The 24,609-nt window shown below is 47.8% G+C and overlaps 1 protein-coding gene across 5 annotated transcripts in view; it reads left to right on the top strand.

The window, feature by feature from the left end:
* The window catches only part of COL26A1 (collagen type XXVI alpha 1 chain), a 174,033-nt gene that overhangs the window by 126,189 nt on the left and 23,235 nt on the right, over window positions 1-24,609 (top strand). For all 5 annotated transcript variants that reach the window (XM_077188744.1, XM_077188741.1, XM_077188743.1 and 2 more), the window contains exons 4-8: window positions 1,169-1,230; window positions 14,337-14,490; window positions 17,385-17,429; window positions 21,969-22,085; window positions 23,229-23,381. In XM_077188744.1, the coding sequence (XP_077044859.1) occupies window positions 1,169-1,230; window positions 14,337-14,490; window positions 17,385-17,429; window positions 21,969-22,085; window positions 23,229-23,381 (531 nt within the window). The remainder of the gene's footprint in view (window positions 1-1,168; window positions 1,231-14,336; window positions 14,491-17,384; window positions 17,430-21,968; window positions 22,086-23,228; window positions 23,382-24,609) is intronic.

Genomic DNA, 24,609 nt, shown 5'->3' with positions numbered 1-24,609 from the left:
TGTCTGTGCCATACTTCCATGGTCAGTCAATGGAAACTGAGTCAATGAAAGACTCTGGCCCTTAAGGAACACAAAACACACACACAGAGATGTGTTTCTGCTCTATGGGACATGAGCTGTGATTCATAACCTCAATATGGATGCTTTATCCTCTGAAATGCTCCATGCTGTAAATAGTTTTCCCTTTTTGAGAGCTGCTGGGCTTCAGAAGTCATGAGAGGTGAGGGTCCAGCATGGAAAGCTTCTCTGAGAGCTGGGAATGGGCAGTTCCACCTTGCTGCAAAGCACTGGGAAAGCACCTTGTTGATTAAATCTCTGTTCAGGGCTTAATCCTCCTTCACTCACTTCAAAACTGCTGAGATGAAGCCAGAGGTGAAGCAGCAGGCCTTGTGTTTAGATAAGGAATGACCTTTGGAGGGAGCAGCCTCTTTAACCTGCACTCAGAGCTCCTTCTGGCAGTGCTTGTTCTCACTGAGGCTCCTCTCAGGACTCCTTTGGTGGCTGCTCACTGTCTGCTGCTCCTCTGCAGCAAAGGGAGATGGAAACCACTTCATGCTGCAGCTCTGGGCTGCATCAGCCCTGGGATCTGCCTTGGGTTTCCTGGCTGTCACTGAGATGGATGCTCTGTCTCATTTGTTGGGAGTGGTAACATCCCTGGGAGCCCAGGGATGGAGCAGGACTCCACAGAGATGGGTATTTTGTGTATTCATTGCTTTCCTTGGTATTTAAGCAGGAAAATAGAAGAGGGGAGAGTATTAAAGGGTGTGGAGGTTGTGCAGCCTGGTCAGTGAGGTGGGAGCAGGTGCCACACCAGCCTGCACCAGTGCCAGGACAAGTGTCTCTGCCTATGACAGCAGGTCATGCTGGTTGGCAGCATGAAAAGTCTCAAAACTGATTTTTATTTCATCTACCTTTTGCATTTTGGGACCTTCATTTCACACTCTGCCTCACTGAACATCCCCAAACAAGGTTCATGTAACGTGGCTGGTGACCCGTGCACTGGATTTGAATATTTATTTTGCTCCATAACTGATCTTGACTCACTTTTCCATGAGCCCTGGATAAAGGGCTCAGCCTGGAGCTGTGGGTGAGCACACAGAGCAGCTGGCAGTGTGACATGACTGTGTTTTGTTCTCTCTGTGACATGACTGTGTTTTGTTCTCTCTAGAGTGCATGAACTGCACCAGGCTGGCTGACATGAGTGAGAGGCTGAACACGCTGGAGGCCAAGGTAAGGAGCTGCCTTTACTCTCCTGTTCCACCATCATTTCCAAGAGTTTCTGCTGAAAACCACATTGAGTTGGCTGCCCTGGATTGATCAGTGCCTCTTCCTCTCTCCATGGCAGTGGCTGTGCCCTAGAACATGAGGCACTGTTTGCCTTTAGCCCTGCTCCTTCCCTTCCCCTTCCCATGTGGCTGCATCCCTGCCTCAGCCCAGCTCCTCCAAAATACTGCTCAGACCTCAGAAATACCTTGCCATGTAACATGTTTATTATTATTTATGATTATTAACACATAAACATGTGTTGCCATCATGTTTATTTGTCACTGTTTGCCTGTCCCACCTGCCCTCCCTCTGCCCTGCTGTATTTCTTCAAGTGCAATCCAGTCCTGCTCTTTTTATCCCTTTTTCTGAAGGGTGGGAGGCTCTCATGCATAGTTTAGTGGAGACAAATATTAGGGGGAGACCTTCACATTGTTGTTTTTTTTCCTTACAAATAGTTTTAATTTCTACCTACTGGGATTCAGATAAATTGTTCCAGTCTAGCAACAAAGCAGCTGAGTCAGCATTCCCCTTTGATCTGTGGTCCCTCCTGTGACAGCCCACTCCTGGCTGCTACTTATCATGCTTTGGTCCCTTTTAGGCATTTACTGCTGTTATTATTCATTAACTGATGCTTATCAATGACATAAAAGAATTTAGGGAGAAACCTTTGTGGAGGGAGGTGGTGGTTGTGTGGTGTTTTTGAGGCCAGTACATGATATTATAGTAATTTGGGAATTGTTTGTGCTGAAATGAAGTCTGGAGCCTCCTCAAAGCCTTCCCAGTTTTATTTCACTACAGGAAAATGAAGGGGTGGGGGGAATGAAGTTCTGGGGAACAGGATTGTTCCAGTGGAAAAAAACTGGTGTAGTGCAAAGGACCACAGGGAGCTGGGCTGTTTGTCTGAGCAGCAGGGGCTGGCACTGGGGGCCCTCTGGCAGGGCAGGACAGAGGGACAGGACAGAGGGACCCCTGTGTGTGCAATCCTGAGTGCAAGGGAGCCACAGGCCTGGCCTCAGAGAGATGGGAATCAGCCCTTCCCTCCCAGGCTGGACATTTCTTTGCTGTCCAAGATTTTCTCTGTCTGGCTGACTGGAGAAGGACAAGCAGAGGCTGTCCTGCCTGTCCTGCCTGTCCTGCCTGTCCTGCCTGTCCTGCCATCACTGCCCCCTCTGCTGCCTTGTGCTGCTCACCACTGCTGTGGGAACTGTTTGGTTCCTGTTCCTGATTCCTTCACTTCTGGGACTCTGGCTGGGCCCTCCCAGGGGGCTCCCCTGACCCTCCTGGAGTGGTTTTGCATGAGGAAAGAGAAATGCACTGGATCTTTTCAGTCTTCAGGTTCTTGTTCATTGTTATCTTATCTAGAGTTTTGCACGCTGTCCACACCAGGCTCAGCACGCTGGAAAAGCACCACAGAAATGGCCAACAATCTCTTGCTACAAGGTCTTTTAAAGCTAAACTATCCAATTCAGAACTGACACCTAGATTATTTCCCTTTTTAACCCAATAACTGATCCCCAAAAGGCCACAATGGGGACTTTTTCACCCAAATACAAAATGCCACCCAAACCCATTCAGAAGAAGGAAGAAGAAGCCCAGGATGACACCCTGTGCCCTCCATCTTGCTTCCATTCACAACACACTAAAAATCCCAAAGCCTCAATTTCCCAACTAAGTGATACACCTACACTACTCTCTATAATCTACTTCACATTTCTGTGGATTTTAGTCTATTCTGGAGTTTAGGAAACTTTCTCCATGGATGAGGGTCAAAGTCAGTGCTGCCCTGGGGGTCAGGGCAGCCCAGAGCAGACAGGGAAACATCCCCAGTGCCCTGGGTTTGCACAGGTAACAACGTGTAAAGGCTGATGGCAGCTCAGCTGGGGCCTGGCAGGACTCTGGGGAGGGGGAAGGAGGTTCCACCTGCCCAGACCCCTTTGGGAAGCCAGGCAGAGCGTGCTGTGTCTCTGATTTAGTGCTGCAGTCAGGCAGTGGGTGCTGTGGCTGTGATGGTTTTCCTCCTGACTTTCCCCTGCTCCCACACAGACCCAAGCTGGGAGCAAGGCTCATCAAAAGGGTTCACTTTTCCAGAGGAAAATGAGTTATTGCCTTGCTTTTTGAAGTACTAAAGACCATGTGTCTGCAAGGAGACCTTCTGCAGCACAGCCCAGCAAGGTCCTTATCAATCTTTTGGCTTCCACTTTGTTTGAAAAGCTGTGGATGCTTTGCAAAAATTGACTGTAGCAATGAAACAGAGAGTGAAGCAACAGCACACGACTGCTGGTGCTGTACACAGGAGAAATGTGCTGATTCCCCCTTTTTTCAAGGTTAATTTAAGTTCAGTTTGATCTCTGTAGCAATCTAATGAACTCAGTTGTTATTATTCAACAATAGCCAGCATCATTTAAAGGTGCTTATGTTTGTTTGGTGGTGTCTGCATTCCTGCTCTGGATTTTGGAGGAAGATCCCTGTTTTGCTGGATGGTCTGGATGTGAAGTTGTCTCTCAGCTGTCCATACTGTAATGTCCATCTTCTTGTAATGTCCCATTTCACCACAACAACCTGAAGCTGTTTTGAGGAGCACAGTAAGGGTGGGATGGGCACACACTTCTCTGCCAGTGCCAGAGGCTGTTTCCCACTGGATTTTTGCAGGTTTTTTCTGCAAAAGCAGATGTGGAATTTCATCTTCCCCACAAGCAGAGCTGGATTTTCCTGCCACAGTGCTGCTCCCTCTGGAGGGAGCTGAAATTGAGGCACTTTGCTGCTTTTGCTCTTTTGAATTTCAGCCCAGAATGACCAAGGTGAGCTCAGGGGATGGCAAGGGGAAAACCAGCTTGAGTTTTCTTCTTTCCTGACTCCTCTTCAGCTTTTATTGCAGCCCCCCTAAAACTGGGGATAAAACCAGCAATGGTCTCATCTTTCCTATTACAAGGCTGAGCTGGTTCATCCAAATTGTAAGATCAGTGTCCAAATGAGGTAATAAAAGTAACCCTCTGATTTTAGTAATATGAGAGTTGGATCAGAAGGTGAGAAGCAAAAATAAACACAGAGCAAATGGAATGAAAAATGACTCATTAGGGACCAGTGCTTTTATTGCCCTTGGGGAGGAGAGAGGCTGAGCCATGGCTCAACTGCAGCACCACCAACTCTTCAGGTGCCTCACACCTTCCTGTGCTGCCCCAGGATGTCCTTGTGCCTGCAGGAGGGGTTTCTGCAGGCAGGGAGGTGAAGGCAGATGGAATCAGGCTCCATCCTCATCCCCTGTTTCCAGCTACCACCTTGTCCCCCCAGGATGGAGCTCATGTGCTCACCAGACCACTGAGTGCCAGAGTTCTGAGCTTGACTGATGGTGCTGAGCTGGAAATGCACAGAGCACAGGACCTGTGCCAGGGAGGATGGTGACCACCCTGGGCTCCAGAACAAGAAATGGTGTAGACTGGAGGAAAAGTGCCTCCTCCCCAAGCCCCAACATGCCAACCAGCTTTTCTCTCCTGTGACATCTTATTTTACACCCCCCAATACTCCTGACCCCATGAGAGCCTCACTGGTGGGATGGCAGAGCAAACCCTGCTTTTATTTCATAGCAAAGGCTTCCCAAAGAGCAAACCATGCTTTTATTTCATAGCAAAGATTTCCCAAAGAGCAAACCCTGCTTTTATTTCATAGCAAAGGCTTCCCAAAGAGCAAACCCTGCTTTTATTTCATAGCAAAGGCTTCCCAAAGAGCAAACCATGCTTTTATTTCATAGCAAAGATTTCCCAAAGAGCAAATCCTGCTTTTATTTCATAGCAAAGGTTTCCCAAAGAGCAAACCCTGCTTTTATTTCATAGCAAAGTTTCACTTAAGCCAGCACAGCCCCTTAGTGGAAGTGTGTTCAGCCTTTCCTGGGTTTCCTGAGCCTGGTGCTGCCCTCCTGTGTCACAGGACTGAGCCCAGACAAACCTGGGGAGTGACAGCATTGCCCATGGCAGAAAGGGCTGGAAAGGGAGCAGGGCTGGAAGGAATGCAGGCAGGGATGGAAGGGGAGCAGAGCTGCAGGCAGGGATGGAAGTGGAGCTGGCAGATTTGCAGGCAGGGCTGCAAGCAGCTGCACACAAATTCCTGCTCATTTTTCTCTCCCATTTTCTCTAAATAAGCACCACCACAGAGCTCTGGGCAGTATTAATCCCAGGTTTGGGCTGGAGTTGGAGTGCAGTGCTTGATCTGAGCTGATCTAAGCCAGCCTTATCTCCTGACACAGCTCTTGTGAAGCTCGTGGCATTTCACTTCCAGCTTTAATGCCTGGAGATAGCATTACATATCCAGTGTCTGATTGATTCATTGTGTGATTGATAAATGACATGCATAGTTTTTGCATGAAAACAGCCCTTGTAATGTGATCCCCCACACAGAAGATTCTGAAAGGTTTTAAAGAAAATCTTTGTAGAGTGCAAAGAATTTGATCAATTCATTGCTATTTTTCTGAAATCAGCCCATTAATTTAGGAGAGATCACCAACAGCACCTTCACTACCTTGTCTTTGAATGGCAAAAGATCATAACTTGGAATTTTAATGTGATCATTGTATGAAATGTTTCTGTATTTCCCTCTTCTCCCAGGCAGTTACATTAAATACTGGCAGCTGTCTGGGATGTTTTATGGGGTTTGTCTTTCCTTTCTCTGATAGACAATAAAACAATTCCCTGCTGTAGGGGAGGAATATTTGGAAGATAGCAAATGTTTCATGGTGCTGTGACATGGCAGAGAGATTGGGAGGGGAACCAGAACTGCCTGGCTGTGAGGCTGCTGCTGGCCCTGCAGGGTGGACGTGAGCAGTTGCTTGATACTTCAAGGACTTCCATGGATTTTCCATGTTCTGTATGTGATAGCTATGAGCAGGTATTTCCTTTCCTTTCTGAACAGGAAGGTATTGTTATTATTATTATTATTATTATTATTATTATTATTATTATTATTAGTCCCTAAGGTTTCCTAATGGCTCTGTGCAGAATCTGTTTCTCCAGCTCCAGCAGTACACACTGAATTTAAGGAGAATTTGGGTTGTTTCACAGGTTGCTATAATAACTGGCTGGTTTCTGGTAGCAGTAACAACATGGAATCAATCCCTGTAAAATTTCTAATTTAATGCTGAGTTTTGAGTAACTTAATGACTCAAATATCCCTAAGAATAAAATGCAACTTCCTAACTGATTCTTACAAGAAGGAACCATGAATCAAAACTGGGTGGCAAACTGAATTTTGTGTAACTTTGCATCCATCTCTTGCTTTTTAGCTGCTCTGCAATAATCCTGATGATGAGGCACTTTGGGTACTGACCCTTCTCTCATTTAGGCATCCTGCTGTCTTTCAGAATGATGGTTAAAATCCTTTCCTCCTAAAGTCTAGTGATTTTTGGACCTTATTTCTTATCACTGTTGGATTGAAGGAGCAGTCTGAGTCTGTCCCCTAAGACTGTTCCATGTGTTTGGCCAATGCTGGAAATCGTTTGCCAGAACAACAAAAAGGCTGCAAAGGCCTCCTCATCCACCATTCCCTCCCACAAAGTCTTTTTGTTACAAGTTTGGCTTTTTTAGTCAAATGGATTTAATATTTTCATAAAATAACTTTGGAAAATTCTCTTTTCCTGACACGCAACTCAAGTTTGCCAAGCAAATCCAATGTCTGCATTAGGAGATACTTTTGGTGTGTTTAATACCTGGGAACACTGTTTACAAGCTTGGATTTTTAAAGAGAAATACATTTGTGGATGAAGAGTAGGCTTTGTCAAGGGAGGTGTGTGAGGAGCCCAAGGGATGTGCTCAGATCCTTTTGGAATTCAGTGTCCAAACATTCAAATTTCCATTTGATTCTAATCAGAAATTCTATGGGAGCTGCAGAAGTAAAGTACCACTGTGAGATAAAACCAACTTTGGGTCCTTTTTCTTTCAACATGCACCAAGGTGAGCCAGGAAAGGCCCAATGTCCTCACCTTTTCCCTCGCCCTGCTCTCTCCCAGCAGCTTTTAGAGCTCTGTGGAGGAGAAGAGCACACAAGGCACCTGAGCCTGCTTGAGGTGAACCCCTGAGCTGGTCCCTCCTCACCTGGGGGAAGCAGAGCTGATCCCAAAAGCATTGCTGGCACAGGAGGCACTTGGTCAAGACTAAATTCACCTCAGGCTGGGCTGGGTTCACATCCCTGCTGCTCCTACATCCCCAGGAGGCCTCAGCAACACCTGGGGCAGAGGAATTGTGTGATTTTGAGGGTGGAAGGTTATAGCTCCCATGCATCTTTATATGGTGTTACAATGGTGAATCTGATTTCACTCTGAGCTCCCTTGTGTGCTTTGTGTACAGAATTGCTGGATCCTCTCCACATCTGGCTCCTGTGTTAGGCTGGGGGTCTCAGCAGCAGAGTAAACCCCACTGGGGAGCACGTTCAGAGGAGCTCCCCAGTGCCTCAGTGGAGCACAGCCAATGCTTCCCTCCAGCTGTTCTCTCAGGCAAAGCCTCCAGGGTCTGAGGAGCTGCTGAACAGTGCCTGTGTTTTGTCTGAACTGCAAGGGCAGCTGGGCTTTTGTGTCTTCTCTGCTCTGATTCCCCTCCAGAAGGTACCTGCTGAGGAAAGAGTTGCATTTTCCATCCTGATTTTGGAAATCTGGTTGCTCTCTTTGTAGAAAGAACAAGAACTGTGCTACCTGATGGAAGCCTTTATCCATGTTTCTGTCTTCCATGCTTTATCTGATGACACAAACCTCACCTTTTGCTCTGCACTGGGTCACTACAATGACATCAGCTAGTGCTTTCCTCATAATTTATCAATGCAACTTCTCCATGTACTAATAATCTTGTCCCTTTGGCCAAAGCCTCTAAGATGTTGTAAGTTTGAAGTCACCCAGATTCTCTGGGCACCCAGCTCCTCAGGACACTTACTGGATGTCTTTTGGCTTTTGAAACCAAGCACTTGTGTCTGTTCTGGAGCCCTTTGTTCACAGGTCTCACTTTGCTTTGAGAGAGAGACCTTCCCCATCACATTTTGTCAAACTCCCTGTTTAGATCTGTCTTGATGAATGATTAAAAAACTCTTATATTGCCAAATAATTTGCTATGAAGAAAGATCTGTCCAACAAGTTATGTAATTTACCATTATTAATCAACTTGTGTCTCCACAAGATCAAGGGAACCTTACTTTACACTGGAATTTTTAGCTGATGAGTTGGATTCATGCAGTTTCTTCTCCTCCTTTTTAGAGAGGGATGGAAGGGAGTTAATTCCACCAATGCTTCAAGAGACTAAATATCCCCTGTTTATTAATTAATAATATCCATCTGGATTTTTATCCAAAGAAAAAAGCATTCTGAGCCCTGTCATATCAACTTTTAAATCTTTGGAAGCCTAGCTGCTCTTCCCTTGTTTCTAACACCTACCTAGTTACAGGAATGTGAGCAGAGGACAGATGATGGGAGGAGGCTGCCTTTGTGAAATCTTTTTTTGATGAGTGGGAACAACAAAAACAGGGTTCTGGAAAGCCACTACAAGCCAAAAAACATCCTCTGACACCGAACATCTCCAGAAGATGAAAACCGTCCTCCCATTTCCATTGTCCCTGGCCTGAGCTTTTGATCTGACGCAAGAAATGTGGTATTTGTCTGAAGTTGAGAAAGTTTATGCTGGCAAATGGAGAAGGAGGAGGTGGGTTGAGTAAGCTGGGACTGAGCTCCAGGCACACAACGCTCGTGTCCCCATGGAGGGCTGGGAGCGGAGCGGGATCCTCAGCCAGGATCCACAGCCCTGGGAGTGGAGCAGGAGCCAGAGCCTGCCCTGGGAGCCTGGTGGGTCTGGGAGCCCCAGGGTGACCCCACAGCCTCTGGAGCTGGGCCTGAGCCTTGCTCCCTTATGCTTCTTTCTCATAAAGAGATGTTAGTAAAACAATTACATAGCCTTGTCAAGACTAAATTGCCGGTGAAAACCCAGCACATCTCTACCTAAACACGGCCAACCACTCACAACTTCACTTCCAAGACAATTCCTTGCCAATCATAGCAGAATTGATAGGATTCCATGACCAGGCCCTAATGGTTGCACTGGCAATCTGCAGCCTAGTCCTCTACCTATTAACCCACATACTTACAGAAAAACTGTCATCAAGTGCAGCTGATGCACAAGGAGTGGTCCCCATGATGGTCCCCATGTTCTGAGCGCTCCTGCGGCCGGCGCGGCTCCCGCACGCTGTTGGCAGCAGAGGTGGCTCCATCTCAGTTCCTTCCAGCCTCCTGACCCAGCCCAGCTGGGTCTGACCTGGGTCTGAGCCAGAGACAAACCTTCTCTTGCCAGAGGCTCCAGTTCAGCACAGCCATTGGGCTAATTTGAGTTTTTCCTTCCTTACATGCAGAAAGACAGAAGTCTGAGTTGAGGCTGTCCTTCAACTCGGAGTGCACATTGCAAGGTGGGAAGGGGAGGGTTTTTTGTGTCCTGCAGGGATCTGCTGTCCTGGCACCACAGGCAGCAACCATTGTCCTCCTCTCTGCCTTCCCTGGTGGCTGGAGGGTGACATCATCCAGGGCTGCAAGACATATTTCATTTATCTGGTGGCATGAGGATGTTTTCTGCCTCCATTCTTCATGGAGGCAGAACTTTTGTGTTGGAAGTCGTACCAGCAGCACAGGTGGGCACTGCTTGCAATGAGGATTCCCTGTGAAAACCACACATTCTTCCCTTGATTTTATCCCTCTCTCTACCTCAACCCTATTGCCTAGAAAATACCAAGATTTTAGTACTGAGACTTTAATACACTGCACATTTTGCTAATTTTCTTTCTGGCTGTGAGCCTCTGTGGTATCATTTTCCAGCAGTTTACTCAGAGGACTTGAAACTTTCTTTTTTTTTGTTTAATGAAAGTGGGAATTCTCCTCAAGTCCCCCGACTACAGCAATGGCAGCCTTAAGAAAAACAGAACGTGACAGAAAGTGGATGAATGGCTCCAGTGCTATTGCAATAATGTGTAAGGAGCCCATTTGTGCTCTGTGCTGTGTGAGCTGTGAGAGGACACTCCTTGTTGAAAGAGCTGTGTGTAGTTTGAGATTTTTGAATGTGACTAAATCCCTTGTGCTTCTCCTTCTTTAGCTTGGCTCTGCGGATCTCACGGATGTGAGACCTCTCCTCTTTCTGCTTTATTTCTTTTGGGCATTTTTCAGTCCTAATCATAAAAACTAGAATTTCTCAGCAATTTCAAGTCTGGAGACTTCCTGACCTGTATCATTTCGTGCCCAGGGAAAATAAACTTGTTCCTATGGTTTGAGCCTTAATGACTGCAAAGTATATATAGTCAATTTATAACAGCACATGCTGGATTATCCTGTGCATGGCTTTACAGCTTTTACAGCATTTATCAGCAGAGTGCTCATTTCAAACATGTTGTTTTAATGAAAAGGACACCGTTGCCACTGTTTTGTGTTGATTATGTGGTAACACATTTTTATTATCACCCATAAAAATGATTTGGAGCCGTTCCACTCCAGATGCGACCTTGGGCAGAGCTGCAAGGGCCACGGGCCCCTGTGCTTTTCTGGGCCCTGACCATGGCTGCAGGGATTTAACATCCCTGTTCCCACAGCTCTGCAGAACACTGGCCAAGACAGCCCCTGGGTGCCCCCTCCTCACAGCAGGAGCATCCCAGCCCTGGCCTGGCTGCAGCCCCTCTAATTTGCCACCTCCGGGGCTACTCTGCCTCTCTACCCGAGCACATTTTGGCAACATCCAGATGTTTGCTGGGGAAGTGAAAGGATGATATAATAAATAATGTAAAGTGATGAAGAAAAGGTCTTCAGCTCACACTTGAGTCCCATGGCAGTGGAAGTTAAACACAGTTATGGTAAGGCACATGCTAAAGTGTTTGTTGAACTGATAACACGTTTCCTGGAAAGTCTGAGGAATAAATCATTGGGTAGGAGCAGAGAGTGCAAGAGGCAGATGGAACTGATTCCTTCCTGCCTGGCATCAGTCAAACTTGGTGAAGAAAAGCATTGTGACCTACCTCCATTTTGCTGTACTCAGAAAGCAGGACTCTGGATCTGTAAATAAAGATCCTTGCAATAAAGGAAGAATTTTGCTTGTTTGCAAGAGTGAGGTTCAGTTCCCTTGCACTTAACCCAGCTCCCAGTTTAATTAGTTTCTGATTCACCCCCATCAGGCCAGTACATTCTGCAGGAAGTTCATCATTCCTGGCGCTGCTGCAGTGCTGGCTCTCACCAGGCCTTGCAATAAAGAAGTGATAAACCTTGTAATAATTGCAAGTTAAAAACAAACAAGCGGAGCCAAGTCACTCTCATTTATAATTGCAGTGTGACTTCATTATGTAAAGACAACACAGTGAGTAAAGGCTGAAACTTCTAGGGATTTAATGGAAAGTTTGAGCCATATTCCCTTTTATTTCCCTTATCCCTAAATTAGTATTGCTTAGGTGGTTTTCAAACAGAAAAAGATGATGCTGTAACAAACCTCAGTGCTGCATGCCTGGAAAAATGTTCCCATGTTAGAGACCAACTCCCAGTTTCACAGAGGCTACCAGTGGGCAGGGAGCAGAGCCTGAGGGACAGCCTGGACCATATGGGGAATGTGGGGTCACTTTGCCAAGGAGAGAAGGTTGTAAATGGCCCAAACACCTCAGGGATGCCTGCTGGGATGTGGGTTTGTTTGAAGGTTGTGTGTTTGCAAGGCCTAGAAACAGCTGTGAGTTTTAATAATATCCTATTGCTTCTAAGCAGAGCTCCTTGAGTAAATAGACTGCTTTCTTCTATTTATTTTTTTTTAAAGTTGCTTCAAAGTTTAAGTACTTCAATTTTCTAAAAGCTTAATCTTCTTCATCATCTTTAATTCAGTTGATATTTGTGCCTTTACAAGCAGTACTTGTCCTCAGTTTGCTACCCTGGGCTTTCAGGTACAGCCCTTCACCTCATCCCTGCTGTCAGTAATTTCTGATTTTCTGGCTCTGTGTTTGAGCACCAGAGAAATTCTGTGTCCCTGACAGCAGCTTCAGTCCCTGGCCTCATGTTTCTCACTAGGGACACAATCCCATGTGAGGCCAGGTCCCTCTGGAGGCAGTGAATTCCTCCCCAAGGAGGGTGTGTGTGGGACACACTCACAATTAACACAGCAGGTTCCTGGCTAATTGATGCTGATTTCCTACAACCAATGAAGCTTTTATGCCAAAATCCCGTGGTCTGTGAGCAGAGTTATTCCCAGCCCTGTCTGGCAAGAAGAGGAGTTTAGGATGTCCTCAGGAACTGAGACCGTGTCTGAAACCATCCAGGCCAGAGATTATGGAATATTCTGAGTTGGAAGGGACCCAAAAGGACAATCCAGTCCAAGGTCCCATGTGGGGGCTGAACCCATGTCCTGGTTTGAAAAGACAGGTGTCTGCTAAGGAGGGCAGGAGGCTGCCTTGAAATGGAAATTGTAAACCCCCTCCCTCTGAATTATTATAATTTTGAAATTAAGGGGCTCTCAGGCAAAGATATGGGAATAGGAATAACCATTTTTAATAGGAAAACTAAAAATAGAAAGGCAATAGTACAAAAAAACCCCAACCCTGACAGAATCAGAGCAGTCCCTGTCCCCTGTGTGTCAGGGGGGTGGCACAGCCCCATCCCATGGGGGCTCAGCCCTCCTGCAGTGCCAGCTGTGGCTCTGCTGGAGCAGGGATCCTGCACAAGGGGGGAGTTTTCCTCTGCAGCTCCAGGGCTGCTGCAGATGGGCCTGGGCTCCCTCTGGCCATGCAGGGCAGCAGAAAGCTGCTCCTCTGGGAATGCAGTGGGCAAAGGCTGCTGTGGTGTCCCAAACCTCAGATTGTATCCAGGTAGGAATGCTTGGCTCTGTTGTAGTTGAAACTGAGTCAATACAAAGCAACACTCAATTTTCAGAAGGCTTCAAACTGTTTTTATTATAGCATGCATGTTTTTTATACATTCTTGCAAAACTCATAAGTTTATGCTTTACTCATTGGTCAGCAAAGACAAACAAAGTGCTATTGGAACAGGCAGGTGCAGGTATCTCTTATTTATCCTTCTCTCTTTCTTGGTTTCTATGTCAACAACCTTGGTAGAAAATTCTTTTAGGGGTAAACATGGATCCTCTTATCAAACTTCTCTGTGGCTCACAGAAGTCACTATAAAACCTCTTCCACATGGCTCCTCCCCTGGGTGGAGCATCTCCCCATGGGATGATGGAATTGGATCAGCCATGCAGGGACACTCACTGGCCATGGACAGAAGAGATCTCCTGGAGGGAGGATGGGTTGTGGAAGAGATAAAGAAAACTGCCCAATGAACAGTAGATAACTGCCCTGTCGGAATTCAGGACATCCCTCTGGCTGTCCTGGACTGCCAAGACCCCTGTCAGGGGGCTCAGAGACCCTGGCACAGAGCCCAGAATGCCCCTGTGGTTTTGATTATCACCCATGGAACAAATTATCAACCTTAAATGAAGATCAGCAAGCCATGACAGTTTAAGCAGAATGATAGTGAATTTATCACGGGGTGAAAAAGTAGATTTTGGTGGTTTTGGTATTGGGGTTCAGGGGGCAAGATGGAGGAATCTGGGCATGTCCAGCCTTTCTCCTTCTTCTTCTTGGCCTCCATCTTCTGCTGTGATGGTGGCATTTTTAGATTGGTTTAGAGTAGAAGCTCACTGTCTAACATAGGTGACAGGTATTGGAAAGTTATTGTAAATATTGTATATGTAGTTTTTAGTATAAAAAGATAACACCACCCTGAGGGAGGCAGAGTGCCTCAGACTGTCTTCCTGAGTGAACCTCTGCTAGACAAGAGAAAAAATTTTATAGATAAGACACAATAAACAACCTTGAGACCGAGAACTGAAAAACTCTGACTCCTTCTTCAAGCACCAGGCTGGGAAAAAAGACTTTCTAACATATCTCAAAGTCACTCTAACCAGCTAGAGACCCTGAGACTGCCCCAGCTCTGACAGATGGCAATAGAATACACACCCCCATCTCCAAGCAAAGACAAGCCCCAGCTCTGGGCTCGTGAGCCCCTTGCTGTGGGAGCCAGCTGACCTGTGTGTGTTGGTTGCCCTGTGCAGATCCTGCTGCTGGAGGCTGCAGAGAGGAGCCCAGCCCTGGAGAACAACCTGCCCATCACGGGCACCACGGCCACGTGGGACCAGGAGCTGCTGCCCGACGCCTTTCCCCTGCTGAACCCCGGCACCGTCCTCAGGAAGAACGGGGCAGCTGCTGGTAAGCCTGGCCTGCTCTCACCAAATCACCCATCCTGCAAACACCATGCCTAAAAAGGAGTTTGAGTCTGCTCTGCCCTTGGGAGCTGCAGAGGAGAGGGGTTGGGAGGTCTCTGCCCATCCCTGAGTTCAGCCAGAGCAGAGCAGGGATGTGCTTGGAAAAAATCCATTGAAGCTGCATTATGCCCGTGGCAGCCACAATTTCTGTTGGCACAAACATCTCCTGGGAGCTGGATTTGGGTCTGTTCGAGTTCTGTTAACCCCAGCAGGGCCACTGTGCCTGCCTGTGTGTTTCAGTGGGCTTGTTTAAAGTTTTTTAAGGATTTTAGAGGCCTGGACACATCAAAACATTCCTGAGGAAACTCCAGAGAGCCATCAGGATCACAGTGGGACAGTTCCTGCTTACCTACAAAGCACCAAATGCAGTGTTTCCCAGTCTGGGAGCAGTGCTGGGGGGTAGAGGAACGGACTGCATGGGTCATTCTTGGTTTTATTAGGACAAAAAACTTTCCCATGAATAGCAGAATCAGTTGCAGTCTGCTTTATATTTTCTAAATTTGCCATAAACACAATGGGCTGTTTTATGATCCCTCTTGTGGCATGAAAAAAAAATACACTTATAAGAAACTCTCCCTCTGAGCCCACTTGGCCAGACAAATCCCCACACATTGAATTTTCTTGACCTTGGCATCTTTTTTCAAGATCCCTGCTCTCTGCTTCCAAAGCCCTGTCTGTCTGTTGCTTTGCTTGCTCCCAGAGCAGTTCTTTATTCTTTAGGGCCTGGTTTGCTTTTTTTCTTCTTTTTTTTTTTTTTTTCATTTTTTTGGCAGTTTATTATGGCAGCAGACTTGGAGCAACCAAAACAGTCCAGATGTCATCCCTGTTTATGATTTGTCATGATGCCACGACATGGAGGGAGGTTCACTAACAATATGTTCTACAAAATATTCTCAGAACCACAGCCACAGCTGCCAGGAACTGAATTACAGCAGCTTCCCCAGTGTCCATTAGATGCTCATTCTGCCTTTCCCATGTCATTTGTTTTTGCTGTGGCAGTGGCTGTGCACCTGCACTTTGCTGCACCAAAGTCAGCTCAGGAAAATGCTCTGGGCCTTCCATGCCAGGTCCTGTCCTCGTGGAAGCTCCTCACACGTGGTCCTGTTGTTTTGCAGAGATAGCCAAAAACTCCACAACTTTGTGAAAGTTGTAAAGCTGGTGTGTTTACTACAGTGCTGGACCATGTGGAGATTACTCTCCTCAAAAGACATGCACCTTTGGGAACTTCAGGCCTCTTTTTATCTCCATACAATATGCATACACTTTCACAATAGGTCCACACATATTCATTTTTACAAATTTCGAGTGACATTTGCCGCTAGTTCTTCTTTATCAGAAAGAATTCTTAGGTCAGGTTGACCTGCTCCTTACAGCAGTCTGTCTGTCTCTCTTTATCACCTTCTGTCTCTTCCCCCTTATCTCTGTCCTTCACTGAAGCAGATTCCCTGAGCCTAGGCCTTGCAGTCAGGCTCCACAGCGATGTTTTCTGACCACAGACTCAAAGACGTACATTTCACTTAAATCAAAATGGATTTCTACTCTGTCTCACTGTCCTTCTGGGCACAGAGCAGTGGCTGCCTCTCCCCCAGGCTCCTGGCAGTGCTGCCAAGCAGAGCAGCTCCCCTGCAGCACTTGGATCAGCCCATGGTGCAGGGCCAGCACCTCCCACCCCTGCAGCAGGGCCAGGTGGGCACTGGTGGTGATGTCTGAGCTGTGGGTGAGCCTGTGGTGTCAGCCAGATTCCAGGCTGTGTGTGTGTGCTACCAGGTGTTGTCCTTGCTCACTGTTACCTTTTGTTTTTCTGGCCTTGATTTATTTAACCTGGTGTGGAATAATAACTGTGGTGTAATAAAGGAATCAGGAATGCACTGGAGCGTTTGGAGCCAGGCCAGTGTCTTTCAGCAATGAGAAATAATCACTTCAGTGGCTCATTGACACTGCTGGAGCCCCTACCCAGCCTCTGTGGGCTTCAAATTGTTGCTTTGCTCAAGAGCTGTGGGGATATTTCATGGATCTGGGTCCATATTTGGCCTCCTTCCCTCCCCACACCAGTCTGTGTCCATGATTCAAAGCCAGCCAAAAAAACTCAGCATGGATTTTGGTGGAGTGAAGGGAACTCCCCACAATTTAGGATGGAGGGGAGCTGCTCAATTTGCATGATTTCAACACCATGCCCTGGCTTTTTGCTCCAAGCTGCCCCCAGGTTCTCCTACAGGGATCTCAGGAGATCTTTCATCATGTGGGATATTGGAGAAGATGGAAGTCAAACCAAAACCCTGAATGTCCTGGGTGATTTTGTGGAAAGCAGACCCCCTGTGCCTCCCACCCCTTCCCCTGAGCCTTTTGGGAACCATTCCCTACTTTGCCCTGCTCCTGGGTGTTCAGCCAAAATAAATCCCAGCCCTAGCCTGCATGTCACACAGCTGGAGGGACCAAGGGCAGGATGCTGGGGCTGGCACAAGGTGGGTGACAGGGACAGGGTGCTGTGAGCTCTGGAAGGGTTTCTGGATAACCCTGTAGCTCTGGGCTGGCTGATGCCTCTCCAGGCTGAGGTCCAGGAAAACTTGCTACTGTTCATGAGGGTGGTTATTCCTCCTGTGAGTGACAGGGCTGAGAACAATCATTTAAAAGCAATCAGTGCTGTTGAGACAGCTGCAGCACTGGCCTTTCTGATCAGCTTGTTAATCAACAGAGCACATTTTTCTGAGTATTAAGAAAATATATATACTCTGGCTGAGCCAGTTGGCAGCAAGAGACTTAATTTTTCATATCTCTCTATTTTTCTCCTATTCTTTTTTTTTATTATTATTATTATTTTACCCTGTCCTTCTTGAACAGAGCCTAAAGGACCCAGAGGTGCAGAGGAGCAGCTGATACCACAGGGTAAGTTCATATTTTCTGCTATTTCTCTTTCAAAGCACAAACTGTTGTTGTGCCCAGTCCTGTACTTTTGTCCCAAAAAGCAGAAGGGTCCTGTGGGTCCTGTGGCCAGGAACTCTTTGGAGCCTCACAGATGGAGAGGCTGAGTTTGTTCTTTGGGTTTTCTGAGTTTGTTCTTTGGATGGAGAGGCCAAACACCAGTTTTGTCATTCCCCAGCACACAAGGGATGGGCAGCAGTGTCTGATGGAGAGCAGACCATGGGAGCACCCGTGGCCAGAGCCAGCAGGGCATGTCCTGAGTGATGGGAGAAAACTTCTCTAGCTGGTGTTACCTGCTGGGGGCACCAGGAGCCTCTGGGGATGTCAGGGCATCACTTTCCTGTGCTCCATATAAACAGAGCAGCTCCTGTGCAGGGAAAACCCAGGGGGAGGAGGGCAGCAGATGGTGTGTTGCAGGTTAATGACAGAGCCAGGGAGAAAATCCAGGTCTCTGCACATCTGATTTGGTTCCCAGCAGTAGATTACTCACCCTCTGCCTTTTAAAAAATAATTTTCCTGTGGTCTTTTACTTCATATTGTTTGGAGGATAAACACTCACCAGGGGTTTCAGCTCTCTGGAAGCAATGCCACTGCAGCAGAGCTGATTTATGCCAGCTGAAGATTTGGCCTCCCCCCTTTTCCCTGAATCTTTCCCTCTTTCTTCCCCCTGTTGCACTTGTCTCTTTTGAGCTGGCAACACCATTTGTCACCAGTATGAGCCCTTGCCTGACTCATTACCCAGTGCTCCCTCTCCAGCCTTTCCTTCAGCTCTTTCCCCTCCAGGGAAGGAAGTGCCAGCTTCTCTAAAGCTCTGCTGCAGCAGTGGCATTGAGGGTGCTGCAGGAAATGATTGCTTTGGGCTGCAGGACTTCATGGGATTGAGTTATAAGGTTGGGCTGAAGGATTGAGGGTGATTTCCACACACAGTGAGGGAATGTTCTGGCCCACACTCAGCAGCACAGCAAAACAGTTTCTGCTGTTCTTCCCTCTGTGCTGCAATTTGCTGCAGTGAAGTTTAAATTTTTTAGGGGTAGAAGCTGTTTCCAGTGCTGTGAAAAAATGCACTTGATTTCCTAAAAGAGCTCCTGATCAGATGCCTGGGCTTCCCAGGACAGCATCCCCTGCCAGGGGAGATCCATCCTTCTATCCATAGAAAAGGCTGCAGTTTGTGTCCTGTGGATAAGCAAATTGATCCAAATTGAAATCTGGCCTTAATTCCTTATTCAATACACAAATTAAATCAGATCTTTATTAATGACTGAATGCAACAAAAGTACAGGCTCACATTCCCACTCAAAGCCATTGAGAAATGTCATTTCCTCAGTCTGCCCAGTTTCATTGTGGATTGAAGGCAGAGAGATTTCATTTTTGTAAGAAAAGCCAGTTTGGACATCTCTGCAAAACGAAAAAAAGAAGTGAGGAAGGGTAATTTTTCCAGGGGGTCTAATATTGGGGGATTATTGCTTTGTTCTGAGAAATTAGGAGTCTGGGGTGATGAGGTTTTGTACTCCAGGTGAGTTATCCCACATCTAGAGTGGGAATTGTACCCAAATATGGGAGCTGCAAATCCTGTGAGCCTTGATGTGGTTGTGCAGCTCTGTTCCCTGGTACCAGCTGGGAAGGTGCTGTCCAGCTTCCTTCCTTCCTTCCTTCCTTCCTTCCTTCCTTCCTTCCTTCCTTCCTTCCTTCCTTCCTTCCTTCCTTCCTTCCTTCCTTCCTTCCTTCCTTCCTTCCTTCCTTCCTTCCTTCCTTCCTTCCTTCCTTCCTTCCTTCCTTCCTTCCTTCCTTCCTTCCTTCCTTCCTTCCTTCCTTCCTTCCTTCCTTCCTTCCTTCCTTCCTTCCTTCCTTCCTTCCTTCCTTCCTTCCTTCCTTCCTTCCTTCCTTCCTTCCTTCCTTCCTTCCTTCCTTCCTTCCTTCCTTCCTTCCTTCCTTCCTTCCTTCCTTCCTTCCTTCCTTCCTTCCTTCCTTCCTTCCTTCCTTCCTTCCTTCCTTCCTTCCTTCCTTCCTTCCTTCCTTCCTTCCTTCCTTCCTTCCTTCCTTCCTTCCTTCCTTCCTTCCTTCCTTCCTTCCTTCCTTCCTTCCTTCCTTCCTTCCTTCCTTCCTTCCTTCCTTCCTTCCTTCCTTCCTTCCTTCCTTCCTTCCTTCCTTCCTTCCTTCCTTCCTTCCTTCCTTCCTTCCTTCCTTCCTTCCTTCCTTCCTTCCTTCCTTCCTTCCTTCCTTCCTTCCTTCCTTCCTTCCTTCCTTCCTTCCTTCCTTCCTTCCTTCCTTCCTTCCTTCCTTCCTTCCTTCCTTCCTTCCTTCCTTCCTTCCTTCCTTCCTTCCTTCCTTCCTTCCTTCCTTCCTTCCTTCCTTCCTTCCTTCCTTCCTTCCTTCCTTCCTTCCTTCCTTCCTTCCTTCCTTCCTTCCTTCCTTCCTTCCTTCCTTCCTTCCTTCCTTCCTTCCTTCCTTCCTTCCTTCCTTCCTTCCTTCCTTCCTTCCTTCCTTCCTTCCTTCCTTCCTTCCTTCCTTCCTTCCTTCCTTCCTTCCTTCCTTCCTTCCTTCCTTCCTTCCTTCCTTCCTTCCTTCCTTCCTTCCTTCCTTCCTTCCTTCCTTCCTTCCTTCCTTCCTTCCTTCCTTCCTTCCTTCCTTCCTTCCTTCCTCTCTCCCTCCATTCCCACCCAGGCTCTCCACCCCATCTTATGCTGGCACTGCTTTTGAGGGGTCCAGTACCTCTCCTGATACCTGGGAAGGAGAAAGACACTCCTTAAGGGTGGATCAAACCTTAAATTGTTCTGCTGTGTTGTGGTCATATGTACCACATGGACTAAAATCTGAAATCTGAGTGTGCTGAACTTTGGACCCATCCTGATCCCCCTCTGGCTTTGGGGCTTGCATCTGCCACTGCTTTCACATCCTCTGAGCCCTTTGGTAGCCCAGAAACCAGGAGCCTCTGACAGTTAATGCCTTTATTGTAACCATTAACCACTTAATCTGAGCAGACAGACCCACTTGCCCACACCTCCAGGGCATCAAAGCTTCAGTGCTGTTTGCACAGTGTTTAAATGTCTCTCCATGTGAGGCCAAGATCAGCAGTGCTCTTCTGAACAACACCATAAAATTGCCAAGTGTTGTTGTTATTTTGGCAGTCTGGGGAAAACAGCATTAAGATTTTATTTAGTGTCACCAGAAGTGGTGACTTTGAGGTCCCTAATGCTGCCTCTGCACCTCTCCTGGGCTTACTGGGGGTCTGACTGGGTGTTGGGGAAGATGAAACAGGAAAGCCTTATAAATATGATTGTCTGGAAGCAAGCTCTGAGATCCCTCAGTTACTGAACAACTGGAAAACAATGGTGTGGCCAGCTGAATGTAATCCCCTTTTGATGAAACAACACCCTCTGCTTGCAGACAGGCCCAAGGGTCAGAGCAGACCCTACAGCTTGGCAGAAGGGGTCCAAAGAGGAGGTTTTAGGGTTTAAAATGTAACACAGTATGGTAATGTAATGATTCTTACAGGCTGTATGTAAATGCTGTAGGATTTGTATCTTGTACTAGATTGGTTAGTGAGAATGAGAATATTCAACACAGAAGGATTTATTGTATTGTAACGGGAACTTCGCTCTCTTACCCTTTTACTCTCTTATGTTCTTACTCTCTTTCCCTCTCACCCTCTCTCCCCCTCTCTCCTCTCAGTCCTGCTCTGAGCTGTGTTTGGCAGCTCTCAGCAGGGCCCTGCACCCAGGCCCTTTGCAATGAACCCCAAATTCCTGACCTGGCTGCAGAGATCTCTGCTCTCTGTCTGTCCTGACTGTGCCACCCCCGTCACTCCTACAACTGGGCTTGCCAAGAAATGTCCCATGGGCTGCAGTCACTGCTCCTGGTGCTGCCCTGGAACCCTGCTCAGTGATGTTCATTACTGACAGCCAGCTCCTGCACAAGGGGGGCATTAATGTCACTTTGGGATTAAAAACCTGTGCACAACACAGAGCCCTGAGAGATGAATGAGCTCAGGAGAAACCAGGGAAACAATCACTGATACAGAACTTCTGGGTGGTGTGAATAGAGCAAGTGGGAGACAGGGTCTGATTGTCTTTGGCAAGTCTATTTTGTGTATTTTGGTGCACTGGGATGGCCCAGGAGTTTATGTGTGCCTGGATGAGCCCAGCAAAGGACACCCAGGCCCTGCCAAAGCCATTCAGGCCTCTGGAAGGGGACAGTGTGGGCTCAGTGTAGCTCTGCCCAGCACATCCCAGCTGGGGGTGCACATCCTGCTGACTTTTTGGGGATGGTCTTGTGCATGGGGATGTGCTTTTTCCTTACAGGATTGAAGGAAGAAAAGGAGAAGCAAAGTCCAGTCTGGCTTGTCTGGCTTACCTGCCAGAGAGCTGCTGCCAGCAGTGCCCCCCTGTCAGGGCACTGCTGCATTTCTCCCCTTTGCAGTCCCTCTGCCCTGTTCTGAGGCTGCTGAAGCCTTTCTGACTCAGCAGTGTCCTAACTTCCAGCTGATTTCCTTTCTGACATTTCCAGGGATTCCAGGCCAGGTTGGTCCCCCAGGCCCGGTTGGCCCCACGGGGCTCCCAGGACCACCAGGGCCCAAAGGAGAGAAGGGACAGCCCGGGGAGAGGGGCCCAGCAGGGCCACCAGGTGAGTCCTGTGACAGGAGATGCTTCACTGCATACAAATTGGCTGTGACAGCAGCTCAGACAAGGCCAGACACACAAGATTGAGCATCTTCAGTTGGTATCAAATCCATTCCAGTGGGAATTCCCTGGGAGCTGGAATCAGCCAGGAGCTCCCAGGGCAGGCAACCACCTGCAGGAGCAATGGCTGACCCTGGGATTTCCTGTGCAGCAGGAGAGAGCCTGTCCCAGAAAGCTGCAGAGCTGGATCATGTTTCCCCATCCTGCTCAGGAGCTGTAAGAAAGAGCCTGTGACCTGTCAGCCTTTGGAGCAGAGCATTCCCTGTTTAACCCTCTCACTGGGTGCCTGTTTTAACTCCCTTTTTTCTCCACCATTTGTGTCAAGCTGTCAGATGCCAGGATGTCAAACTAATGATGCTTTTGTATGTTAAGGGAAAAGGTTAGGAGGCCATTCTTTCACAGAACACTCCATTCCTGAGCTAGGAGTCTTTCTTCATCCCCCAAATGTTCCTGAATGTTTTGATGAAGGTGATACTGCACAATAGGTGCCAGACCTCAGGCTCTGCTCTCTGTGTCTGAAAAGCTGTGCCCTGTGAGCCTGAGCTTGGGTAACATTTAAAACCCTGAGTGTGCCTTAAATGTGAGAGCAGCCCTGAACACTTTTTTGGCACTTTCTGGCAAGCTGTCATTGGCCAAGGTCTGGCCAAGGATGTGTCTGGTTTTTTTTTGGTTTCTCAGTTTGCAAGGAGAGCCTTGCAGCCCCACAGGAGATGTGATCTGTCTGCTCCTGGACTGACTCTGCTTCCTGGCAGGGAGGTGACACAGGTGTACCTGGAGGGAAGGAGGATTTGATTTCACACTTTGCTGCCTGTAGTTTCTCACTCAGCCTCAGGAAGAGGGGAGATTTCACTCTTTCAGCAATTGGGCTGCTCAAAGGCAGCACCTCTGAGCCAAGTCAAGCTCTCTCCTTTGCAGAGGAAGATGCTAAACAAAACAAAACAAAGAAAATTGGGAAGCTGTTTCAATTTTCTCCACCCTTCTATGCAGTTCAGGACAGAAATCCTTTGTCTTCTTGCTGCCTTTTCACATGATGGCATCATTAGCACATCCCCAAAAGCATTAACACTCCTCTCCTGCCTCTGCACAGGGATGTTGGGACCTCAAGGACCAAGAGGACTTCCAGGAGAAACTGGGATCCCAGGTCCCCCAGGTCCTCCAGGACCACCAGCCAGCCCAAGCCTCCCTCTCACCTTCCAGCAAGGGGTTCTCTACTCACTCCAGCCCACAGCTGAAAAAGAAAGTAAGTGAAAGTTCCCTCCTCATTTCCCATGTTCTCCTGTGGCATCAGGCAGAGTGGGCATGCATGGGGCAGCTCAGCTCTGCTCCCACCTCCTTGCCAGGCTCTGCCAGGCCCTGGGAGCAACTGGTGGACATTCCCTGCATTGTGTGAGTCTCTTGGAAGCTCCTGGCTAAGATGGAACATGTTGGGAGCTACAGGGGGTTCACATCTCTAAAATGAAGAACAAAGTCCCTGCTCTCCTAAACTGTCAGTGAGAGCAGGGTTGGGAGGATTTTGTTCTCTGTGCCTGTTTGTTTTTTGGGTTCATCACAGCTTTGGGGAGGCAGTTTGGTGCTCTCTAAGCTTCCATCAGGAGTGGGAAGAGGGTCTCTGGTGAAATGACAGAGCTCAGGCAGCATCACCTGAGAGAGGGGGCCAGAGGGATCCAGAGGGGCAGATTAGGTGCTGGTGCACCACAGCTGTGGGATTGGAGCCCTCTTGGTGCCACTGCTGTGGTGTTGGAGTGTCAGGGCTGCTCAGCAATCAGCAAGGACTAGAGATTTGCAGCTCTGGAATTGCAACAGACATTTAGCATTTAACATCTGTTAAACGTGTCTCCTTCCCTGCCCCTGCAGATGCTTCTTCCACCTGTGTTTCTGGTGCATCCACATTATCCCACATCCACACAAAACACAGAATTATGGGCTGGAAAGTCCAGACTGACACCCTGATTTATCCCTTCCCTGTAACAGGAGGGCCAGGGTTTCTTTGTGCTTATGCTGATTTAAAGCATAGATTTATTTGATTTGTGCTGTGAAAGCTTTCTAGGGAAGGCACATCCTGCACTTGGACTGGAATGCTCTCAGATTTGGGCTTGATTCTCCTGGTCCAGCCCTGTGGAGCTGGCAATAAGGAGGAAGGAGCAGAGCTCAGCTGTGTCTGCCCTTGCTCTGCTGGGTCTCCCACTCCACTCCCCCAGAGCTCAGCTCTGCCCCAGCTTTGCTGCTCCTGTCCAGCTTCAAAGCTCAGTGGTTTTAGTTACAGCCAAGGATTACTGAGTCTCCCCATGTCTGACAGTTATCTCAAGCTCTCCCTTCCCTTCCACCCCCTCTGCTCTCCAGACTCCTTTTCCCAAAAGTGAACAGATGTATTTTTAATTTAGGGAGAATTTTAACAGCTCAATTTTGTATTCAGTTATTAGGGTGTATGGGCAGGATGAAGAACTGAGGTTCAATACTGAGATTTTCAC

This window comes from Agelaius phoeniceus, chromosome 20 (genome assembly GCF_051311805.1).
Source record: "Agelaius phoeniceus isolate bAgePho1 chromosome 20, bAgePho1.hap1, whole genome shotgun sequence".
Classification (NCBI taxonomy): Eukaryota; Metazoa; Chordata; class Aves; order Passeriformes; family Icteridae; genus Agelaius; species Agelaius phoeniceus.
This window is presented reverse-complemented; position numbering and strand designations above follow the sequence as displayed.